Source organism: Semicossyphus pulcher, unplaced genomic scaffold, assembly GCF_022749685.1.
Source record: "Semicossyphus pulcher isolate SPU_LCO1_2020_fin unplaced genomic scaffold, fSemPul1.0.p SCAF_25, whole genome shotgun sequence".
Classification (NCBI taxonomy): domain Eukaryota; kingdom Metazoa; phylum Chordata; class Actinopteri; order Labriformes; family Labridae; genus Semicossyphus; species Semicossyphus pulcher.
Window position 1 is genome coordinate 10,332,508 of NW_027211699.1, and position 17,123 is coordinate 10,349,630.

General features: G+C 40.5%; 1 protein-coding gene across 1 annotated transcript; it reads left to right on the top strand.

Moving 5' to 3' along the window:
• The first annotated feature begins 9,383 nt into the window (after positions 1 to 9,383).
• Positions 9,384 to 15,733, top strand: LOC138604404 (ectonucleotide pyrophosphatase/phosphodiesterase family member 7-like). Its single transcript, XM_069676329.1, has 6 exons — positions 9,384 to 9,621; positions 10,051 to 10,196; positions 11,027 to 11,656; positions 13,633 to 13,864; positions 15,391 to 15,514; positions 15,676 to 15,733. The coding sequence occupies exons 1-6, from the start codon at positions 9,384 to 9,386 to the stop codon at positions 15,731 to 15,733; spliced, it is 1,428 nt and encodes a 475-aa protein (XP_069532430.1).
• The last annotated feature ends 1,390 nt before the right edge of the window (positions 15,734 to 17,123 follow it).

Here is a 17,123-nt window from a genome sequence, read left to right on the forward strand (position 1 = left end):
CCCCGACTCTCCACACATTCCCTCATTTTTCCTCTCAATCCCACAACTAGGACACAAAATCCTGCTCTGCTAGCTCAGTCTGGCTTTAACTGAGGCATCCTCCAGCAAAAATATACCTGTCAATACACATCAGCCATTGTAATGTGAACTGCAGCAGGTTTATTTTTTCGGGTTTAGCGAGGCCTCATATTTTTTCGGTGTTTGAAGGCAGCAGCAGCAGCAGGCAGGCAGAGTGGTGCTGATGTGTTGACGTATGGTGGGAGGCAGGAGGAGGCAGCTGCTGTTCATCTCCATGAGAGGAAGGCCACTCTGTGAGGATGAGTGGAGAGGGGCCTTTCAGAAGATCTCTGAGTCACAGCGAGTGGGGAGGCATCAGGATATTATTAGGGAGGTGTGCCTGCTGCCCTGCTATTATGGCTGAAATAAATGGTTCTGCTGCTTTGGACTAAAGATACACCTGCCTGTGTTATTCCATCAGGTATTACATGTGAGATGTTAAAGTGATGTGACACTGCTGAACCTATAATTCCAGTCAGATTATAGGGCTAATGACACTTCTGATCGTTGTGACAGGGCAGCAGGATGTTCACCACCGACATGGACTGATGGAGCCGCTAAAAAACAAAGTGAGGAAGATTTAAAGGGGAGCCTCACATTTTCTTGATTTTTCTAAACAGAAACTGATGTTACATCGGACTCTGTAAGCACACCAGACTCCATTGGAAAAACAGTAGATTTTACTGGTAGAATATGGGAGATGCTGGTCCTTCCACTGCCTAAATGCTTAGTTTTTTTTGTAAAGCTGTGTGACTTTGGTGTGTTGATGTGTAAGCTTTGACTAAACACAACACGACACCACAAACAAGCTGACCAATTGAGGCATTGGTAGAGCAGCAACTCCTGCGTTTGTGCCAGGTAAAATCACTGTTTTTTTCAATGGAGTCTGGTGGATTTGCGGAGTGCGATGCAACGTCGGTCTCTGGTTAAAAAAATCACCTTCCTTCTTGAACGAAAAAGTCTGTCTCTGTAGGGATCCTTTCTGTCATGTTTTTAGACAGTTTTGTAAATATTTTATATCATATTATTGATTATTTTTATTGTTTGTTGTATATTTTTTGTTGCATGACAGAAGACGTGCTTCTTTCCTTGTATGAGTAAACCTACTTGGCAATAAACCCTGATTCTGATTTAAATCACAATCTGAGCCTGGAGAAGCTCCTTTAGTGGACGCACTTTTCCCGTTTCACCGCTGCCAGAAATTTTAAAACTTTTTGCACCATTTAAACCCCCAAAAATGTGAGGCCCACACAAACGCAGGAGTTGCTGCACTACCACTCCCTCAATTGGTCAGCAGTAAAATCAATGTTTTTATGAATGGAGTCTGGTGTGTTTGCAGAGAGCGATGTAACGTCTGTGTGTGGTTAAAACAATCATCTTCCTCTGTAACACAAAGGTCTATCTCTGTAGGGATCCTTTCTGTCATGTTGTCACACACTTAGAAGAACAATCTGAGCCTGTCAGTGGAAACAACAAGAACTTAAGTGGACGCACTTTGACCCTTCAAGGATTATGTTGCAGCCATTACAGCCTGTTTCACTGCTGCAGGCTGAAGCGATCTACTGGAGACCTTCCAGCCCCAGTTGTCATTTCGAGCCCAAAGATTCAGGTCTACGTCTCCTCCTTTCTTAAAGGATAATTCTGACATTCACTGCAGTCAATTCTTCCACAAGATATAACAGAGCCTCCAATAAAAGACACCCAACTGAGGCCTGCTTTTTTATTATTCTCTTGAATTCCTCGGCCGACTGCGGCTCGACAGACTCTGTATTATCTCAAGTGAAACAGCCACACTGCACTTAATCTCTAGTTTGAATGCACTTAAATAAATGATTGAATGTATATAGCGCAGGAACCGAAATGTCACTGATGAGCTCCTTTTTGAAGCTTTGTGTAAAGCATAAAGGCAGAGAAGGAAAATGTTAATGAATTGTCTGAGGAGTAGAAGATCAGAGGAGCCAAACGAATTTCATATCACACCTAAAGACCTGGCATTTAATTAAAGTGGCCCTGAAAAATGGCTGCCTGCTTGGCTGACAACAGTTTCTCTTGAAGCAAATTAAAGAAATCAATTACTGCCGTGTGAAAGTGTAATGCCAGCACACAGGAGCCCCACAGCGCCACAATGAGACACCAGGCCAAGGGGAGAGGAGCGAGGAGGAGGGCGCCTCCGCCGTGCCACATCTGACTGGCTCGACTACAGAGTTTATCACGTCAACCTGTTACAGGCAGCGGAGCCTGAAAGGGCCCACGCGCTGGAATGAAGCCGCAAATCAGCCGAGCTGCCTCCACAAGCCTGAGCCTCCTCCACTCTGCTCCCGGCTCTTACTCACTCTCTCACCTCCGTTCTCCCTCTCTGCGTCTCACACACACACACACGTCAGAGATATTTCAGGTAATATTGGCCATTTACTACACATTGCGTATAGCATGTCAGCTCAGCATTGTCCACTACAGCGACAATATTCCATATTTACCCAACTATGTTGTTAACCCCAAAAGTCAGAATGAGGCTTATTTTAGAGACTCTTCATGTCCATCAGGACAAAATGTACACACAAATATTTACGACAAAATATCTAAATCTGAGGCGACGTCTAAACAACTTCATTTAAATTTTGACCCTTTTGAACTCTGCAGTAGAAATAAGTCTTCAATTGGGTGCCTACAAATTTTATTAATTTCAAATGCGTCATAAAACTAGAATCTGTACAATGTAAGATGCAAGCTTATGTAAGTCAACACACCTTAATCATCAGCAATAGTATTGAAATTGTGCCATGAATAAAAACTAAAATCCAGCTTGTATTTTTATCAGATTTTGCTAAATAAACCGACAAAACATCCAAAAGAAAATGTAGAAACATTAAGAAAATATTTCGTCAGTTGAATTATTTCCATTTTTAAGCTTTAATGTTTTAATTTTTATTTGTATATTTGTATATTTTTACTGTAGCTTATGCATATTGTGATACCATTTTTCTGAGTACCGTAAAATTCGGTGTATAAACGCACTTTTTATTTTTCGTCTAAAAAGTGGGTCGTACCTGTGTGACCAACATACCAGTATAAAACGCAGAGAGAGGTACGGTGCGCGTTTTACCCAGACGATGGTGCTATAATCTGGCTAAAGCTTCATCACGGACACGTGCTGTCCTGATCGCCAGAGCAGCCGCCGCCCTCACAACAATAGCAAACTATCACAAGTCAGGAAGGCATTAATGTTAATTGTCTGTGAACTCTAGTGGAAGAAAACTCCATGAGGGATGTTTATTTTCTTCTTTAAAGGCAGATCAGAATCTCGACTCTGACTGTAAAACAGTTTGATAAGACTCTGATTTAAGTTGTTTTAGGATCAAACAACTTTCTTTCTAAAAAATACATTTTGGGCAAACATAGACAGAGAGAAGTATTTTGGGGCCTGAAAATCGTCAATCAAAATAGAAAAGATATTGAATATTGCGACAAAATGTTTTTTCTTTAAATGTTGACACATCTGGCTATTGACCGGGTAAGTTGTGTCAAAGTTAGCTTTAAGGTCAAAGTTCAAATCATCCTTCTCAAAGCACAGTTTAATCTATAGTTATTGAAGTCTTTAGCTGATCATTAACAACATTTCATATTTTTCCGCTCTGCTTTATAACCGCTGGAGACACAACCTTTTACAAGCAGCAGCCAGCAGAGAAAGAGCAGCCATGTTTACCATGCAGACTGTTCAGGAGAGCGGAGGAAGACGTAGTGAAGAGGAAAGCTGATACTCTGCAGGTTAGCAACTGGACCGAAGAGGAAATGATTACATGCTAGTGGCCTGCTGGTGGAAGAACTACTGTATTATTATTATTATAGGAATATGTGCTGTCATATTCCTGCTGTGCAGTTTTAATACAGTACGTTACGCACACTGTGCCACTCAGGCAGAACCGACCGCCACCCACTCTAAATGTTAATCTCATTGTTAGCCAATCAACGTCAACACACATAACAGCAGCAGCTTCACATATAGACTCTGTGTGAGGAAACACACACTCATGTTTGAGTGTAAGATGGTTAATGCTAGCCACTAGCTAGCAACAAAAACAATGGATGTAAATGAAACAAATATCCTGATTGTTCCTTTCATTCTGGATCTCTCCATGACTTGTCCAAGGCTGAGGGCTGGGAACCAAGCTATAAATGATCATCTTTTGCTGCCATTATGTATCAGCCAATTATGTCCAATCATTTAGAATTACTTCAATTGGCAAAGTAGGCCTATGTGTACAAATACAAGGAATTAAAATTGACTATATGGCAATGATCAGTGCAAAGGCAGGAAGTTGGCACTAAAGAGGTGTTTCAGTGCATGCAAACGTGAACTTAAGTCCAATTTCACTCTCTTTTATCTCTGTTATTGGTCTCCACCAACTTCTGAGCAAAATATCTGACTGTTGGGGTGTTGGTTTAACTAAGCGGTTCAATAATGCGTCACATGCAACCCCGGGTTTGACCCCCACCGTCTGTCCACTCTCTCTTTCCCCGTTTCCAACACTATCCACTGACCTCTCTCTCAAATAAAGGCATGAAAGGCCTAATACATAAATAAATAAAAATCAGATTTTCTTGATGCTAAATGCGTCACTCTCACTGTGGCCACCAGCTTTCGGGCGCCAAATAGTTAGGGGGGGGTGCTGAAAATGGCTTCCTGCATCGGTTGAAAATAACTCTTAAGCTGTAAGAGTGAACCAGAAAAGGTGAAGCTGAGGCCGGACAGGTAAACAATGAGCGACATTTCATATATGTAACACACTATATTTGATCTCTTGTGTTTCTTTGAGCCATCATCACCTCTAGACTTCAATATCCTGAATAAACTACTTCAGCCACTAGCTGTTGCACAACCGATGTGGTTATATTTTTGGTTGCAACCATTTTCCATTTGTTTAATTATTATTATAAAAATATGAATAATATTACATAAATATGGATCTAAGCCTCTTAAAGCAACGATAAATCTATAGTGATTTGATGGTCCTGACTTCACAAGTTTACCGAGGTAAAGGTGGATCTCAAGACACTTTACATAAAGAGCAGCTATAGACCATACTCTTTTTAATATTATTTAGAGAGAAACCCAACATGAATCCACTATAAATGTACTTAACAACATTTGGCAGTAGTGGCAGAAAAACTTCCTTTAACAGGCAGAAACCTCGAGCAGAACCAGGCTCATTTTGAACAGACATCTGCCTCGACTGGAGATCAATAAGATCAATAAGAACTAAGTACTCAGAGTCGATGGTAAATCATTGATGCCTTAACAAAATCGGGCGGAAATGTAGACAAACAGGAAGTCAGCCATTTTGTATGTTGTGTTCATTTTTGGCCTATTTCGGCATATTTACAGGTTCCATACTTTGACGAACTTTTCCTAGGGACTTCATCCGATCCTCTTCGAATTCAGTCAGTGTATTGACAAGACATCGAATATTAAAAGATATTAAAAGCTTGAGTTTTCATCAAGGGGCGTGGCCTTGGCTGGGGGTCAAAGTTTGATGTTTTCTGGCATTTTGCCCAAAAAAGAAAATTTAAATTCTGATTCAAGAAATGTTAATATATGTGCCGGTCTATAAAAATATCTGTTGAAACATTTTTGGCAGTGAACAACTTCATGAGGGTGCACAGTTAATTTGAATTATGATCAATATTTTACATATAATCTGGTTTGAGCTCTTTGCCTCTGAACAAAACCAAATAAAAACAACATACTGAGTTCCTCCTGCATGACGGTAGTTAGCTATGTTGGACAGACTGTTGGTTCATTAAGAAAAACATGTGTAGCAGTTGTTCGGAGCAGATTTGTTGGAGTGCAGCACACCTCCAGTGGATTTCTCCTGTGGTTTGAAGTTTTATGCCTGGACCTGCCTGCATGTAACTTGATAATAAGCCATTCATGCATTAAAAGTTTGTTTGCTCACAATTCAAAACACATCGATCTGCGCACGCTGGCATGAACCTGATGGTCTACTTCCAGTCACAGCAGGGAGAGAAGCCGCGTGCCATTCAAACTGCAAAGCGAGCAGAATACAGATGCAGAGCAGAATTTTATATGTGCCTTTAAAGGAGGCTTGTGTTTATGTGTTTTACATTTGGATCTCACTCCTGTTTCATCTGAAATTCTGATTCAAGAAGTGCAGAACTTTTTATGTGCTCTGCAGAAACTGTTTTTGAGACACTTGAAACTTTCTTATTTAATAAAACTTTGAGTATAAAATGTTTAAAAATGCTACTTTTAGGATAAGAGGACAAAAACAGCTTAAATCCTAAGTTATATAAATTATGTGCTATAACTTGTGACATTTAGGTCTATTGCATAAAATATACATCCTTACATCCAGGTGTACAGCACTAAAACACCTACTTACATTTGAACTGGCTGACACGGAGCAGCTTTGCTTATAGCTGCTGTATGTAAAAATAAAAAGGCTGCAGCAGCAACATTACAAATATATATTTAGCGATTGTGTTCATCTTTAAAGAGTCAGCTGTGTGTAAGTGTGCATCTGAGGACAGCACACATCAAACCACACCTAATTATTGTCTCCATAAATGCTGCTCGTTAATACCCGTACTGACTGTACATACGTAGGTTCTATTAGAATGATCCAATCAGAGGTTCACAGATTAGGTCAGCTGCTGAATGATCAAACAGATAAACAAACCTCCTAAAATATGACCATGTCTACTATTATATCCCTTATTTGGCCAGTGCTCTTGCGTGTACAACGGCATATTTTTGGATTATGAATCCAAGCTTTTCACATCAAGGTAAATATGGATTTTTTAACCGTCAGAAATCAGGTTCTGGGGCAGTCAGAGCAAACACCCCCACCCCGACTCTTGCCCTCGGCCTTTGCTGCATGTCCTCCCCCACTCTCTTCTCCCCATACTCCCTGTCTGTCCTCAGCTCTCCTATCAATACAAGCAACACGGCCCAAAAAATAATCTTCAGAAATCAGTTTATAATCCTGTTTAAATCAGTCTGTGATAAAAACCGTAATAGCCCGAGAATTCATTCTTTTTGCACCTGAAAGCTAAGACGTCAATGTTTGGCAAAACAATGTTGTACATTCATTGATAAAAAAAAACATTGCAAAAATGGAGCAACAAACACTTCCTCCTAATGTGGTGGTTTATTTAAGCTGCAAGATTTATCAGTACTGCGCTCAGACTTTCAGCCCAGACTTTGATCTCATCACTTCTCAAATTTCTGCATGTAAAATAAATCTGCAAGGAGTGATGAGCTCTGAGCCTCGATGCTAAACACAAGCAAACATTTCAAACCATCACAAACGTGAGATTTCTGACTGAACTTAAATATCTAACCTTCAAGTTGTGAACGTTTTAGGGATATGAACCATTTGAGGATACCCCAAGAAATGACATCACCATAAGAACAAATACATTCAGGCATTGTTTATCTAAACTATCAAAGTATCTTTGCACTCTCTTCATAAAAATGATTATGTCTCAAAAAAGATCAAATAACTTCAGAATGTTTTTGGATCGATGTTTGGTTTATTTAGCAGAATTTGATAAAAACTTCGATCTGTGTATTTTTTCATGACAGTCTCAATAACTATTATGTTTGTTGACTGAAAAAACCTTTGAGCTTCAGTTGAACAGATTCTAGAGAAAAAGCATTTGAAATAAGTCAAGGCAACAAGATTGCAAAGGTAAAAGTACAATGTAGACATGGGCCAACCATTCGTTGCACAGAGAAGCTGTCTGTATGAAATGACCTTGATGGCTTGTTCATGTGTTTCTCATTGTGTTTCATGGAAATAATTAACTTGGGTTTATCCTGCACCTTTGTACAGCATGAGCCTTAATACATTTTAAAACGAGTAAAAGAGTCTTAAACATAAACTTACAATTCCTTCCAACAAATGATTTTATCTCCAGTTAGTTTTTGTTCAGTTGGTTTAAAGTTTTTTTGGTTTTCAGTGAAAGTTTTTAGTGTGCACTTTTCAATCTCTCAGAGGATTCACTGACTGTCAAAGAAAGATCCGAAGGTATCATAAAACAAGAGTCTAATTTACCACTTCAAATTCAGCCTGGGAAATACCCTGCTCCTGAGTTGTGCTTTATGCTCCCGCTCAGCCTGATGAAGTTGTTTTGGTCTGTGGAAGGTGCGCTGCAGTGGTGCTGCACAGGCAGCAGGGAGTGCTAAAGGCAAAAACCTGACTTTTCTCCTTCAAGAAAATGTGAGAATCCCTGAGGAGGTTCTGTGCAGAGACTGAGCAGGTCAGATAAAGTTTGCTTGCCCCTCAAGTTCAGAGTGTGTGTGTTTGATAAAGTTCTCATAGCAAAGATCTGAGACTTGCTCCGGTCTCAGCAGTCCAAAACACACTCCTTCGAATCTTGCTGACATTGGACGACGAGCGGATAGAGTTAATATGAGGAAGCTAATGAATATGAATGAGGTAAATGAAAGCTGATGAATGTTATCCCTTATCTCCATAAAGATTGGACGATTCCCTTGAACCTCTGCCAAGGACACACACAATAAAGAACCAATTTGAAGAGTTACCTTGTCTGGCAATTTGATGGACGTTGATAAGATTACATCACAATGCAAGTGATATATAATGAGTGGATGAGCTGAGTATGATCTGAAACAGTGAGGAGGCTGCAGTTTGAATAGTTTGTCCACCTTCATGGCAGCTGCTAAAGAAATCAATGTAGATTTTAGAAGATCTTTTAACAATATCCCGGGGCTAAAATACACACCGGGGTTATTAAAATGAATATGTCTATTAGGGTCGCTTCTTCCCCAGAGACCACTGCGAGCTGACGAAGAGATATACACTCTCATTTTCCTCTTCATTTTCCTGGTGTCAGATCAATCATGCACCATCCCAACTCAAGGTGAAACCCATCAAAGTGTCATTCCCCCATTGTCAATGATATACAGGAAACTGCAGCGCACAGACGGGCGGCCAGACAAACAGAAAGACAGCATCAACAAGCGAGTTAGAGGGAAACAAACAGCCGTGATGCCCGGGGAGATTAATCTGCTTTAACTGCCAGTCCTCAAGAGCAAATCAGGGGGGTTGAAATTCACTGTGAACACAACAACCAGCTGTAAAATAGGCTCATAAACATCATCGGGCTGCACGCAGAAAGTCCATCCAATCTACCAGATAAGATTAGCTGAAGAAACTTTGCTCAGAAGCTGTTGGCTTTAAAGGCCTCAGGTGAGAAGCAAAGAGGTGGATCGCCTTTTAAAGAGCGCTGCAGCTGGAGGATAGAGTCAGTCCAAGATCTGTGCAGTGCCTGTTTTCACCATGTTGTGGACTGCGAGTCTGTGCCTCCTCTGGGCCTCGGCCATCCACGGGGCCCCGGCAAACAAACAACAGCGACAGAAGGTGCTGCTGATCTCCTTCGATGGCTTCCGTTGGGATTACGACCGCGATGTGGACACGCCGCACCTCGACAAAATGGCCAGGGACGGAGTCAAAGCTCTGTATGTCACACCTCCTTACCTCACTATCACCAGCCCTTCACACTTCACCCTCTTGACAGGTAAAGTGTTTCATTTTCTACAACAGTGCTCCCCAGTTGGCAGGGGATCTGCATATCATGGCAGAATAGGAACCAGCTCTGGGTTTAACTTGGGAAGGATTGAAAAAAGCCACAGGAAAAAGGAATTAGTTGTAATTGAATGTCCCAGGGTCCAACAGCTTTTATAGCTGAGTAAGATAATTATGCTTGGATGACTGAGGGAAGAATTCTGTGCTCCTCTTTCTTATTTTGACTCTCAAATCATCAGCGCCAGCTAAAAGAAATTTAACTTCCTTGAAATTAAATTCCTCTAATCTCCGAAGTTGGTCATAAGACCTTGTCCAAAAGCGTCATGCCACTCAGCCCGTTAAGTTGATAGAATTTTTAATGTGAATGTGTCACGCTATGAATAATGAGTGCAAGCAGACTGACAGCGATTCTCTTCTGTAGGCCGCTACATTGAGAACCACGGGGTAATCCACAACATGTGGTTCAACACAACCACCACTCAGACGAAGCCGTACTATCAGACTCAGTTTGTGAATGAGTGGTGGGACAATGGCAGTCTGCCTATCTGGATCACAGCGCAGAGACAGGTCTGTGCAGCACAATTTCCAGCTTATCTCCGTGAGAGACTGTTTTGCTGTTTACAGCACGAGAAACCATTTCTCTTGACAAAACACCTCTGAAGGCCTGCTGAATAATTTGAGGCAGATCACCGCAGTTATATGGCAAATTATTTTGAGTGTGTGGATGTGAACTGCATGCAAATAACAGCGGCTGTAAGGCTGCCAAAAGAGGAAGTAAGAAAATCAATGAAAATCTCACAGCTGATGATCTGGTTTACTTGTATGATGAACCTTTGGCATGCCATTTACATGCATCATATTTCAGCTGGTTCTCAAACCCAACTTGTCGAATATGGCCGCTTGGACAGTGACCATTTGCTTCACAATATGATTCTCTAGGTACCCCTCTACCTTTCTTTCTGGACCCTGTCCTCTTGCGTATTGTTTTGCTGTGCTGTTAAAGTATGCTAAGGTAGTAGGGTGAGTACAAGAGTCAGCTTGAGGTGGAGGTCAGGGCAATGGATAGGTGAAACAAACACTGGACTTTCAACCAGTTGTTAATTACGTAACTTACGTGTATGTATGATGGAAACTTCCTTAAACCCAAACCAGGATCTTTTTCCTAAAAGTAAACCAAATGGTTTTGGTTCCTTAACCAAACCAAATTGGAACTATTATTGATGCATGACTAACTTTACTAAGGAGCTTTGATATACTGTCAGAGGGATACAAGTAGAGCATCGTATTTTGAAGTATAGGGCCCCTGACAAAGCTGCTGTATTTGCCGAGTTTGGAGTGAATGTGTTGCATATTTTATGTGTGTGATGCTAATGTGTCTGTTTTTCCTACCCTTCCAGGGCCTAAAAGCTGGCTCTCTTCACTTTCCTGGCACAGCTTCCAGTTACCAGGGACAGGTTGCTATGGTTCGGGAAGTGGAGCCAATACTTTACAACTACAAGAATGAGACCGCTTGGAGACAGAACGCTGACAAAGTGATGGGCTGGTTCAGGGACCAGGATCTGGACTTTGTATCCTTGTACTTTGGCGAGCCGGACGGCACAGGCCACAGATACGGCCCTGACTCCCCGGAGCGCCGGGAGATGGTGAAGCAAGTGGACCGAACGGTGGGATACATCCGACACTCGGCTGAGCGACATGGGCTTGCCAGCCACCTGAACATCCTGATCACAGCAGACCACGGCATGACCTCAGTGTACCGCAACGGCCTGGTGAAAGAGATCACCCTGTCCAAGATCCCGGGCTTCTCTTTTCGTGACCTGTCCTTTCACCTGGTAGACTTTGGCCCATCTGGAATGTTGTTGCCAAAGCCGGGGAAGCTGGAGAAGGTGTACAACGCCTTGAAGGGGTCCCATCCACACCTCCATGTGTACAAGAAGGAAGAGATGCCAGAGCGTCTCCACTTCGCCAAAAATGATCGGATCCTCCCCATCGTTTTATGGGCCGATCCCGGATATGTCATCAACGGGGTGGGTTGACAGATAACGTCAAAGTTTCTGTTTGTTTCTTTCTTGCTCAAGAAATGGTCGTTGGTAGAGGCCCGTCCCATTTAATGCTTTTACTTACGCCTACAAAGTAATGCACTATAGGTCATATATGACCCGTGATTGTGAGCCAATCTCATTTAGGCACACGGGGAACTCTTTAGCATTTGCGAGAGACGCAAGCCTTTTGGATAACTCCAATGTAGACCCATCTGCAGCAACAGGGTTCGGTTCCTGTGTCAATCAACCAATCAATTTTTATTTGTATAGCGCCAAATCCTAACAAAAATGATCTCATGACACCTTACATAAGAAGCAAGTCTTGGCTGTACTCTGTGTTATAATATTTACAGAGAGACCGTACATTAACCCACCAAGAGCAAGAAAAACGTCCTTTTATCAGGCAGAACAACCCATGACCACTGAATGCATCTCCTAAAATGAACCAAGTAGTTTTTATGCCTCAACCTGACCACACAGACATTTACCAAGTGTTAAAAAAGGACACTAAAGGTTAACTTAAAACAGACCCAGTACCATGTTAGAAAGGAAGGAAACCAACCGACGACCAAGCATCAGTATTCGATGACCGTGCATGAGAAAGCGTTGGACATTAATGTGATTATGATGCATAACTTTTCAGAAGATATCATACCAACCTCTGTTTGAGGATACGTCGGAGACCTGAAAGGCTGCAGGTAATCATTTTGCAAACCTAAAAATGCATCAGTGACTTGTGTTTGTCCACAAATGAAACCTGAAAGTTTAAAACAATAGAAAGATGTGCAGCAGCAGTTTTCTGCCCACTGCAAGGCCTATTGATTTACCCTTTAAAGTAAACAGTTACCTCAGGTTGCCATTTGTGCCCCATCAACATGCCCGACTGCAGAGTGCAGCTCGTGCAAACAGTACTTCCAGGAAGGCTGCTACCATCCTGCTGTAATTGCTTGGTAACTCGTTAACAACAAGCAGTCATTTATATGATTATAATAAAACAGTAAACTGGATGAATTAAATGACAAGCCCTGATGTAATGATACAGATAGAAGAACAGGTGAGCAGTCTCAGACGCCGCGCAGTTCAAACAAGAACTATCTTCACGTCTTGACCACAGAAATGCTAAAAGCACCAGTCGTACTTTGCTCATAGAAACTGGTGAAACTGGACTCTTTTGAGCAGTTCAATTCTAATCTTAGTACATTACAATTTTAATCAAGTGCATTTGCATGTCCTCGGGATAATCCAGGCCGGGCTGATGACATGCAGGGCTCTCAAATGCTTCATGAAGCTATTCATGCCTCAGAATTCAGAATTAGCATTTTCTCTTGGCTGCACGCTCGCTCAGTCACTCCACTGTGCTGTAACTTTGCCGCCGAATGTGTCAGTCAGTACGGGGAACCATTAAATTATCATTCATTTCAAAGTAATTCAATAAGAAATGCTGAATATGAGGGAAATAATCAGTCTGTGGATCCACTGATGAAACAGGTTATCTAAAGAATATAGGTTAGGATCATAACGGTATTATCTGAGTGTTATTTCACTCCCTTTATGGCCACTTTAACGCCTTTTAGTTTGATCTCAGAGAAGGATAAGCACTGTTACATAACAGCTTAAGATAACCAGGTAAACAGATAATTCTTTCATAAACAAGAAATATCAAAGAATTCATGTCTATTTAGTTAAAATATGCAAATGAAACACTTGAGCGATGGATTCAATTCTTGTTTAGCCATTTTCATCGGATGGTAGCAGTCACAAAGACAAGACAGGCTTTTATTTTCCAACCTGGGCATGTTTTTTTTGCTTGGCCAATACCTCCCTCTGCTGACTAAAGCACAGCATGTGAACTCTGTTGTCCTGTGTCTAACATCACTGGCTTATGAAACAGTACAAATCTAATTGAATGTAACAAACTGGGTCATGCACGTTGTGTTATCCCTTCCTTTGTGTCCCTGCAGTATTTTCCAGTTCAGTTCCACAAGGGCGAGCACGGCTTTGACAACCAGGAGCTGGACATGAAGGCCTTCTTCAGGGCAGTGGGTCCGGCGTTTCACAGGAGCCTGGAGGTGGGGCCCTTTGAGACGGTTAACATCTACCCCTTGATGTGTCACATCCTGGGCATCACGCCGGAGGTCAACGACGGCCACCTGAACGCCACCAAACACATGCTGGTCACAAGCCCCAAACAGGGTGAGTTTGTATCGGACTAATGAGTCTCTCCCCGAGGCCGAGAAAGTGTGTCGCTTCAACACCTGCTCCTGCGTTACTAGGCCATTCATCCATCATTTCTGACTACATATATAACGAATCACAGCTACTGTGGGTTAAAGCTGGAGTAGGTGTGACAGCTGTGGTAAGTTTGTAAAGGTTATAAGAAAGGAGGGCTTTAGATCTGAGGCCAGGGGTCTGGTCTTACAGGGTTAGGGATTACTCTGTGTAATATTTGTGCGTTCCCTGTGGACAAAGTGGAAAATGTACTCTTTGCTGATTCTGTCCTGTACATGTGCGCAGAGCATTTGATTTGTTAATCATTTTTGTTCCATAATACAGTTTTGTTACAGTTACAGGCAGCACAAATGTTTATAAAAGTACTGGTGGGAACATGGTACATTTTCAGAGCCATGACTACAAAAGAAAGAGAATTAAAAGAAGTATTTTGTAACAAGAATGTAGAGTTTGTTTAACTGGATAGCTACAGAAAAACAGCCAGAGATAAACGGGTCAAAGGCAAAGGCAGGGGAATTAAGTTCAATAGATAAGAGGAGCTTCACATACGTGCAAATTTACGGTGAGGTTTTTAGACAGAAATTAAATATTTTGCTGAAAATATATAATAAATGATCCTCCTGGTTACTTTAACTGTGGTTTAATGTCATTTAAAGTACTACTAACTCTGAATTTTTGCCGAGAAAATCTAAATAAAGGCTGTCGAAATTCAACTTGGGCGTAAAAAATAACTATATAGAGGTTCAGTTAGCTTTTGTAGGTCATATAGAGGCATTAGTATTAAACTGAGAAAGTGAAAATCATTCATTTAATTTGAAAGGAGAATGCAGGCATCCATAAATATCTGATATGTTTCTGATTATAAACATTTGCATTAAAAGGATCGAAACACTTGACATGTTTCTAATTCAGAAGATAAATCTTTAAATGTGTCTCACAAATCTACAGTTTGATTTTTAAAAGTTCTTTTTAATAAAACAAGCAGACGGTTACTATTTTCAGCGGCGGATGAATCCACATGTGGTGCTTTTGTAAACATTCTGTGCAGCCGGATGGTGTGTGGGACCCAGTCAGTGTGTGTTAACGTCACCCAGCTTTTACACTGCAAACACAAGGAATAATGTGTGTAACAGGCTTTGACACACAATGTTTGTTGGTGCGATACATTCATTATGGTGTTGGTCTGTTCTTTAAGCTCAGAACATACAGAGGGATCTCGTGTCTGGGCTGCACAGGGAGGGAGACAGACATTAGAGCTGTTAAAGCGCCATCAGGTGGTCAGTTGGTGCTACTTAGTGCATAAGTCAGGGCAGTACTTTAACAGTGGGGGAATTTAAATGTTTAGGTAAGAGGCAGACAAATAATAATTAAAAAAATAAAGCAAATGTGGTTAAACAAAAATAAAAAGATATTCTATATCAGGTCAAATTTTAGTAAGAGGTTAAATGAGTCTAACCAAGCTTTAAAATCTATTTCCTGCTTGGTTTCAGGTGAACCTGTAAATCACCCGTCTAAGCTCTTCATCGGGCTGTCTGCAGTGGCTGGATTTCTTGTTGTAGTTTTTGTAGCAGTGACGTCGCACAACCTACTGAAGAACAGACGCAAGAGCAGAAGGTAGAGTACGTTTTATTTGTGATTAGGTTTTGCTTATAAAATGATCATTCATTGCAGGATGATGGCACGATACGTTTTCATGCCATTCTACTTATAGTTAATAAACAATCATATTTTCTCTCAGCTCGCTCTGCATGACTTTCTCTTTCTCTGTTTTTCAGATCGGGGAGTTCAGACCACCTCCCAGAAAAAGAAAATATAAAACAAACTTCATTTTGAGCTTCACACAAAAACACTTCATACAGATTGAGACACGGCCGCCTTTGAGGAAATGAACTCTGTGAAGCACACGAGGAACCAAAGAAAAGAGATGTACATAACCGCTGCAGCAATTATTACTTTCTTTACAAATCGAGAACGCAAATAAACAGAATTGTGAGAATAGAATAAAATCAAGGATGTTTTTCAAAGCTCAGTTTTTGCTGATTTTGCTCAGTATTTGTTTGAAACTCCTGCTGCAGTGTGTAAATGAACAAGGTTTATATGTATCTATCTATGTTCTAAATTAAATGTTTAAATGCATACACTCCATTTAAATATGATTAAATTAAATTTATATATACATTAATCAGCTACTGATGTTAATTTCTAATGTACATTACATTGTCTTTATTTTATAACAACTATAAAACATATAAAGACACTGTGTAATAATATTAAACGTTATACACCTATCAGTCTAAAATATGGTTTAAAGTTTAACTGTATATGTCAGTGTCTTTTATTTATGTAACACTACTATCATTACTTCTATTATTACTCTTCTATCACATCCGTGAACTCACTTTTATTTACAATAAGGGTTTCGATCAGAAGACGGTGGCTGCCAAGGGACAGATTTAAGCAACCCCATTCACAGTTGCCCGCCTCGTCGTGTAAAAGCGTCAAGTTCCGCACCACAGCACGGAACTTCCGGTTATGAATTTCAAAACTGAAGTATTCTTGACGACTTACGGGAATATTTTTGTCTTATATTCTAAATGTATTATAAATATAAAAATAACTATACTAACAAATGTTCTAAATGTTAAGTTCATTTTATCTTAAGCACACTAAAGTGACACCTGGACATTATTTTTTGTTTTAAATAAATTTTTTGACTTAATGTTTAATGTAGGCGTGTATATATTAGTTTAATATCTAATGTTTAATGCAGGCTTGTAGTTTTTAGTTTCATTTTTAATGTTTAATGCTTGTACATAGAGAACGAAGTTAAACTGGAGTCAATGCCTTGCATGTGTACATACCTGGCCAACAAAGCTGATTCTGATTCTGATTCTAATAAGGATGAGAAATTTACCTCTCAGACAAACTATAAAATGAATCTTGAAACAAATCTTTCAATCAAATAATTTAGGCCTACATGAATTTAATGTAATTTAGCAATTACCTTAATCAACTTACAAATGTTAAGGCTACATTAAAAACTTACATTACTAAATTACATTACATAACTAAGACGACAACTGACATTGCTTTACTTATTATAGCTCATTCCCCCACAAGTGCCACTAATTTATGCTATATATATTGTAGATCCAAATGTTCTAAGAGACGTTTTATGTTATATAACAGTGAGTGTTTAACATCTGGCCTTGGAAAACGGATG

Coding starts and splice junctions, on each gene's coding strand:
- LOC138604404 (XM_069676329.1), top strand. CDS start 9,384: ATGTTGTGGACTGCGAGTCTGTGCCTCCTCTGGGCCTCGGCCATCCAC. Junction 9,622..10,050: donor ACACTTCACCCTCTTGACAG/GTAAAGTGTTTC, acceptor TCTCTTCTGTAG/GCCGCTACATTGAGAACCAC. Junction 10,197..11,026: donor GGATCACAGCGCAGAGACAG/GTCTGTGCAGCA, acceptor CTACCCTTCCAG/GGCCTAAAAGCTGGCTCTCT.